At 33.8% G+C, this 8,414-nt stretch overlaps 1 protein-coding gene across 1 annotated transcript; it reads left to right on the forward strand.

Annotated features, from left to right (window-relative positions):
* Positions 1 to 1,579: 1,579 nt before the first annotated feature.
* On the forward strand, positions 1,580 to 2,591 carry LOC114168966 (transcription factor MYB4-like). The gene is made up of 3 exons (XM_028053971.1): positions 1,580 to 1,841; positions 1,912 to 2,041; positions 2,124 to 2,591. Exons 1-3 carry the CDS (start codon positions 1,709 to 1,711, stop codon positions 2,212 to 2,214), a joined length of 354 nt encoding a protein of 117 aa, XP_027909772.1. The 5' UTR covers positions 1,580 to 1,708; the 3' UTR covers positions 2,215 to 2,591.
* Positions 2,592 to 8,414: the final 5,823 nt, after the last annotated feature.

Raw genomic sequence — 8,414 nt, forward strand, 5'->3', positions numbered from 1 at the left:
ACACATAGTTGATTTTTCATCAATATATTTTATATTATATTTTGTATTCAAGAAAAAGAGAGAAGAAAGAGATAAGATATCAGTGCAGGAAATGAGAGAAACACGAGAAATAGAAATTCATGTCATTTTTGTTTTCTAAACTATTAAGGTTTAGGTGTGTTTCAAGTTCTAAAAAATTTAGGTATTTTTTTATTAATCGGATGACGTGGATGTTATATTGACTTATCATTCTGTTTACATGTTTCTACTAAATGTAAGTTTATGAGATTAATATATAAATAATATTATTTTTATTAAAAAGGTGTTTGGATAAATATATTGTCATGCTTCTCGATAGCTTTCATTATTTCATGGCCTACAAGAGTCAAAGGATTGTCCCGTCACTACCATTAATAAAATTGTTTATATTATTCAAACAATTTTCACCGAAAAGGATAAAAATAGTATTATTTTATATTAATATCTCATTGTATTTTTTAATATAAAATTAAATAATTATGATGACTAAATAAAATAAACATCACATAGTCTAATTAACAAGAAAAATTAAATGATAGGAATTCAATATAAAAATATAAATTATCACTTTTAACTTGAAGAAAAAAGAATACTCTCCTGCTCAGTACGAATTTAAAAGATACTGATTGAGGGCAATTGCTTCCAGGAGGGGAATAACAATTTAGAGCCACCTTTCCAAAATGTGTTCCTAGAGTGAACATTTCTGAACATAGACTCGAAGTACACTTTTCGGAAAAAAATCATCACGAATTTTGAATTACATGTTCTGAAATACTATTTTCAATGCTTTCGGAATGAGTTTTCAAAATTAAAAAATTACTCTTCAGAAAACATGAATCCGAAAATAAAACTCACAAGGGTAAAATTAGAATTTAAAAAACTGAGGGTTATGGTAGCAATTGATGGCAGTGCAGGAAGCAATTTATCTGATTGAGGTTTAGAGCCTTATGAGAATATAGGGTTTTTCTTCAGACTTTTTTCATGGGTAGCCCAATCCCATAACATTGGACAGCAATGAGTGTGATTTGGGTGGAATTTCTTCAATAAAAATAAACAGATGATATTAGACCCAAATGTTCTTCTTTAAAAAAAAAAAAATACTATTTTGCTTATTCAATCAACGAGACTTCGTTTATAATGTATTATTATTTGGATTAGGTGAGTAGGTTCTTAGGTTGAATTGATCTATAATCATCTTTAACCCGTTTGTCATCTTCAGAAATGTTGATTAACATATAACAAGTTTGGTCTTCAAACCATTAAATTTAAAAGGTTGTTTGGATTTTAGCTAAAACCTCCAAATCATGACGCCAACCGACGCAACTCTTAACCTTTGTTCCCTAAGACTATGTTCCCGGAAGATGCTATTGCCATTTACTTGCTACCATGAAACAGGTAAAATGATGTCACTATCTCCCATATTATATAATAATAACCTGAAAGAAAACTTAGAAACACACTTTTTGACCTTTTAGAGAATGATTAGAACCTGCTAAGAAGGTCCCTTATACTGAACTCACACCAATCTTTGAATTCATTGCAAATAAAGAATAGGAAATGAAATACTTTTTGGGTATGAACGCCTCCACCATGTAAAATAAATACTGGTCAGACACAGAAACCACTACACACCCTTGCAGTGAAACTCAAACACTCACTCAAAGTTCAAGTGCACCTGTTTCTCACAAATATGGTGAAAACCCCATCTTGTGAAAAAAGTGGAGCGGGGAAGGGTACTTGGACTCCGGAGGAAGATAGAAAATTAATTGCATATGTCACCAGATATGGTTTCTGGAATTGGAGACAACTTCCCAGGTTTGCAGGTACATATTTCAACACTTCTCAAAACTTTTAGTGAGAATTTATGGTAAAATATTTTGCATTGATTTTTAGGTTTAGCAAGATGTGGAAAAAGTTGTAGACTAAGATGGATGAATCATCTGAGGCCTAAAATCAAAAGAGCCAACTTCAGTTCAGAAGAAGAAGAATACATCATCAGAATGCACACAAAACTTGGTAACAGGTATATGCTTCAATACAATGAAATCTACCCTCTATATCATTCAAAATGGTGTTACAAGTTCTTGTGATTCCATGACTTGCAGATGGTCTGCTATTGCGGCTGAGTTACCGGGAAGAACAGATTTGGAAGTAAAAAACCATTGGCACACCACTCTCAAGAAAAGGTCTCAATAAAAAACTAAAGCTTTCAAATCTTCAAAGAATAAAGAATCCACAGGCTCGGTTTCTAAGATTAGTGGTGTTACTGTTCCTTTTCCTGCTTCTTCCCAGAGTTCAAATCATTCTTCAGACACATCATTCTCGTCACTTTCATCCTCCAGCCACGAGTATTCCTCGGGACCCTGTTTTCCTTAGGTGAATAAGCATTTGTCTTATTCAGCTATTGTTTCACTCATAGCTACCATTTGACAACCCCATAACAGAAGTGAATTTCTAAATTTGTAAAGAAAAAGAGACTGAATAATAATGAACAAGATAGTCAAATGGATATAAAAATTATTTGGGTGTCAAAGGTTGTCTTAATCGGAAAAGTATCATTGTCCTTCCTCTAATTGTAGGCTTAGTTTGAAATTTTAGGCTTAAATTGAATAATAAATCAAAACCTAAAATAGTATAATAATTCTAAGAGTAGAAGTATAAAAATAAGGAGTGACAAATAAAGTATGGAAAACTCAGAAAGTGGAGCCGCTTATAATAGAATATCAACATTCATATTATCTTTAAGTTTTTAGGTAAGAGATAATATAATTTCCTTTAAGTGAGTTTGATTCAGATTTTTTGGTATTTTCTCCCCACTAGATCCCCTTACGAGACACATACATCAAGAGAAGTATACGTGATAAATGACGGGAAAATCGTTTATTATTGACTAATTTTAATAACTAAAAATAATTTATCAATATTGTGACTAATTTAAATATTAATTTATAAACTTAAAATTTTTTGTAACTAAAATAATTTTGAAATTGATATCTAAATTTGTCACTATAGTAAATTGGTCTCTAAATTGATGAATAACATAAGGTATAAAAAAATTTGATCTCTAAATTTGTATCTAAATTGATCACTAATGGAACAAATTTAAAAGTAAAATTTTTTGAATAATTTTTTTTATACTTTAAATTTTGGTTACTATAATGACAAATTTATAAACTATTTTAATTATCAATAATTTTTTTATTTTATAAATTGATTTTATCTTTCAAATTAGTCATTAATAAAAGATTTTCTGGTAGTAATAAGAAGATCATCATTAAAATATTCATGATTGAAGATGTTTTCAACAAGAACAATGTATCAATGTAAAAGGAATCTTAACTTAGAAAGATAACATCTCCATCCAAAACTTAAATTTACTTTTGAATTTCTATCTTTAATTTCATATCAATTTTAAGCAAGATCATTAATTATATATAACTATCTTTTCTATGTAAAAGACTTCACATTGACTAAGAATTCTAAAATATTTGTAAAGGGCTTCTTTTCTTTTTTAAGTTTTGAAATTCTTTGAAATCAGTGATTCTCCACCTTAGAATTAATCTGAATTGGGATGTCTATCATTTCTCATTTGCATCTTTTTGTATTTTTCTCTGATTACAATATTTCAAGTTCTTTCTTATATTCATGTACCTTCTGAATATGTTAAGCAAAGCTTAAACATTATCCATTCATTTTCTGAAATAAAGATGAATTTTGCATATAGTTATGATCTTGTAATGATATTAAAACTTGTTAAACGCTTTCAATGTTAAATATATGAAGTCCCATTGTGTTTCGGAAAATGTCTGTTTCAAACTTTTATATTTTACTTCCTTTCGTTTTCCAAATTTTAAAATAGTACTTCATTTTATTTTTCGCCACTTTCATATTAATACCATTAATTAATTTTGTATGTTTCAAAATAACTACATATAACATGCTAACTATAAAAATTTTATAGTGTTTAAATTAACTATATTATCATGCAAAAAATAACTTAAATGTTGAAACATTTTAAACTATCATTGTAATTTTGGTTTCTATATTTTGTAATATCCGCAATTCTAGTCTCTAGTTTCTTTTAACAATTTTAGTTCCTTAATTTTCTATTATATGTAATCTTTTCGTAAATATTTAATCTGTTGCAAGTTTCGTATAAATTAGAGATAAGATAATGTTGTGAATAGATAAATTTTATCTGACAAGTTAGAGTTTATGAAATTAAGATAGGATAAAAATCCACTTTTAACATAGAAACAAACACATTATAATAATTTTAAAAGAATATAATTGATTTTTATATTGGACATTACCATTGGTTACCTAAGAATTTGATCTTGTAATGTTTTTATTAAAAAATAGTTGTTTAATATATAATTATAATTCATTTCATAAACTAATGTTTATTTGGATTAAATCAGTAGCGTTCCTAGGTTGAATTGAATCTTTAACCAATTGCCGATCTTCAGAAATAAAAATGTGAATTTGTCCTGTCCACAAGACAAGCTATAAAAATCCTACTCTAATATTTACGAAATCATATTTAAAAAAACTTGTTCTTACAAATTTCTAGAATAAGTACTCTGCAAGTCACTTTTACAAAGAATAAAATGTTCATTTTCAAATTTATGGGGTGGTGGAAGAAAAGTCTGAAAGTGATGTGGGTGGAATTTGGTCACTAAAAGGATTATATTATATACTTGTTGGTTATTCAGTAGACGAGAGAATTCGTTTTCACAAACCAATATTTATTTGGATCAAGTTAGTAGGGTTCCTATGTTCAATCGGATCCATGATCACCTCTAATCGTTTTGCCAGTCATCAAAATGTGGATTAACATAAAAAGTTAGGTCTTGGGAACCATTAAATCTAAAAGCTTGTTTGGATTTTAGCTACAAACTTCCGAATCATGATGCTAAAAGAGACAAATTTTCGACTCCAAACAAAAATGTATTCATCTGTGCTGCTTTCTAATATACGTTTTATTGGTTCTCAAGTGAGTATTTACTAAAGTTTCACATTAAATAATGTGAAGAAGAGAGCAGTAGAAAAGTATTATAAACACTAGTGCAGTAAGGATTTTTGACCCCGATTGTTTTTGATATTTTGTCCCGATTCTAGAACCTAGGCATATTGGAGCGAGGCAAAAAATGGTGACTTTTGGCCTCGGGTGTCAATCGAAGTCATAGCGTACTTTTTTTGCCTCGGTTCTCTAACGACCCGAAGCCATAGGGGTACTTCGCTTGCACCACCATTAGCACTTCCATGCTCGTCCTCGCCACCGAGATCATCGGCAAACGCTGCCACGACCAGACCTTCACCAGCATTGAACAAGCAACCCACCATGACGCTCAGACCCATGGTGTGCTACCACTGCACGATCTGGATGCGACAATGACAAACCATGAACCAGTAGAGCCAAGAGATCCAGAGATCCAACACCTTTACCACCGTTCGAAGTAGAACTGCAATCCATCATCGCAGGCAACCCCACCACTATGATGCATACAACGTCCACAGTTGAGCCTGGATGTCGCCATCACCATCGCAGACAAAGTAAGAGAGTGACCACCAAATCACGCCTTTGCCGCGAGCACGCCTCCTCCGCCAAGGACGAACCAAACACCACCGCACGAGAAAACGAAGACGAAAACGAAGATGAGAATGCCTCCACCACGCGCAGTGTTCGCGTAGGGACGAAAGTGAACAATGCGAAGTCACGAATTTGGGAACCTAAATAGGGAATATGGCCTCGGTTCAATTAATAATCGAGGCCTAAAGTCCCTTTATGGCCTCGGTCAATAAAGACCTGAAGCCAAATGTGACGGCGCTGGTGGCATTTTTGAAATTAGGGTTAGTTAGGGTTACTGGGCTGGCTTATAGGCTCTGTTCTTTTTTAATGGAGGCCTAAAACCTCTTCATATTTCCTCGATCCAAAAATACCTGAAGCCAAAAGTGCTGCGTTGATGGCATTTTTGAAATTTTGTTTACTGGGCTGCCTTATAGGCTTCGGTTCTTTTGCAACCGAGGCCTAAAACCTCTTATTGCACCGGTTTTTCGGTTTTGCTATAACCGAGGCCTATAAGGCGAAGTTAAATGTCAAATCTACACTAGTGAAAAGTAAATAGTTTGTTTTGGAGTTGTAACCACAACACATTAGGTCTCTTGGGTGTATGAGAGGCTTGGGTAGTTGTGTGTCATTAGAAGGTTTGCAGTTTTTGTCAGAAAAATTGCACTATGAAGGGTTTGAAATTTTGGTCCACAAAAAATTGCACTTTGAGTGATAATGCTTTTTGTTGAGTGTTTGTGGATGTAGGCCTTCAGGTGCCGAACCACGTTAAATTTCCTGCGTGTTTTTATTTATATTTTTCTGTTCTTATTTGTGGGTGTGCTTCTGCTTGAAGAGATTATTTTTAGTATGTGATTTCCCAACAATGGTATCAGAGCTGAGGTTCTGACCAAGGGTTTCTTATCAAGGGAGGAAGAGGAGAACGCAATATAGTTGGACGAAATTACAAAAATGTCACCGCCTCCTTATAAGCTTCGGTTTCGTTATAACCGAGGCCTATAAGGCGAAGTTAAATGTCAAATCTACACTAGTGAAAAGTAAATAGTTGGTTTTGGAGTTGTAACCACAACACAATAGGTCTCTTGGGTGTATGAGAGGCTCTGGTAGTTGTGTGTTATTAGAAGGTTTGCAGTTTTTGCCAGAAAAATTGCACTATGAAGGGTTTGAAATTTTGGTCCACAAAAAATTGCACTTTGAGTGATAATGCTTTTTGTTGAGTGTTTGTGGATGTAGGCCTTAAGGTGCCAAACCACGTTAAATTTCCTGCGTGTTTTTATTTATATTTTTCTGTTCTTATTTGTGGGTGTGCTTCTGCTTGAAGAGATTACTTTTAGTACGTGATTTCCCAACAATGGTATCAGAGCTGAGGTTCTGACCAAGGGTTTCTTATCAAGGGAGGAAGAGGAGAAGTTTGGCATACTGACCATAATCAACTTTGTGTCTCATGCCTTTGGAGAGAGTAGAGTTTGTGTGTGGAGAGATGTTCTTGGATTTGCGGAGGAGGTCGCAGTTGGTGCTCGCATGTCCCGTGAGTGATGTACGATTGAGATGTGATCTGTGTGAGTCGCGGTTTGCGGTATGTGAATGGAGGAAGTGCTCTATGACTTACATATCTGGTCTGGTTGTTGTGTCTGGTGGACTGCGATGTTTGGTAACGTTGGATCTGCATGGTGAGGGTGGAACTCGAGATCTCCAATGGTGGTGTTTTGCATGGCTCACGTGATGCTTCATCAACAATGGGTGTTGTGTTGTGGCTTGACCAAGGTGTCCTTATGATGGATTCCCCTTGAGCATCAGTGAATTGTTAGTGACAATGATGTGAAAGTTACCGACAACGAGTCTGATGTGCAAGGCGGAAGGCGGTGAGGGTCAATGATGGGAAAGATTGTCATCGTCTGCGAGTTCGTGTAGATCACCAATGATAAGAGTGGTCTAGGCAGATATGTTGGATCACTAGTAGCAAGAGTGGTTCAAGCATATATGTTGGTGGTGTGTCAAATGTTTGTTCCATAGCATGTGAGACTTTTGGTGAAGGGAGGATATGTTGGTTCTCAACTGAGTATTCACTAAAGTTTCACATTGAGTAATGTGAAGAAGAGAGCAGTAGAAAAGTATTATAAAAGTAAAGAGTTGGTTTTGAAGTTGTCACCACAACACAGTAGGTCTCTTGGGTGTATGAGGGGCTTGGGTAGTTGTGTGTCATTAGAAGGTTTGTAGTTTTTGCCAGAAAAATTGCACAATGAAAGGTTTGCAATTTTGGTCCACAAAAAATTACACTTTGAGTGATAATGCTTTTTGTTGAGTGTTTGTGGATGTAAGTCTTGAGGTGCCGAATCACATTAAATTTCCTGTGTTTTTATTTATATTTTTCTACTCTTATTTATGGGTGTGCTTCCGATCGAAGAAATTATTTTTAGTATGTGATTTCTGAGTACGTTTCCCTCTTCATTAAGGGCCATTATAGTTATATTCTGAACAAAACAAAGGAGTAGCATCAGAGTAATTATGTCTTTTTTATTTAGCTTAATCACTGAGATGTCTTGCTGTGAATTTGATCACATACATGAATCATAAACAGTTTAACATCTTTTAAGCACCGAAAGCGCAAAGTTGATGAGACCATGTTCCTGGATATTGCCATTTAGTTGCTACCATGACACACAGATACCTAATGTCACTATCTCCCCATATTATATTATAATGTGAAAGCAAGACTAGAAACACAATTTTTGACCTTCTAGAGGGAGTAGAAACTGCTAAGAAGGACCATTATTCTGAACTCACACCAATCTTTGAATTCATTATAAATAAAAATTAGGACATGAAA

This window comes from Vigna unguiculata, chromosome 11 (assembly GCF_004118075.2).
Source record: "Vigna unguiculata cultivar IT97K-499-35 chromosome 11, ASM411807v1, whole genome shotgun sequence".
Lineage (NCBI taxonomy): Eukaryota > Viridiplantae > Streptophyta > Magnoliopsida > Fabales > Fabaceae > Vigna > Vigna unguiculata.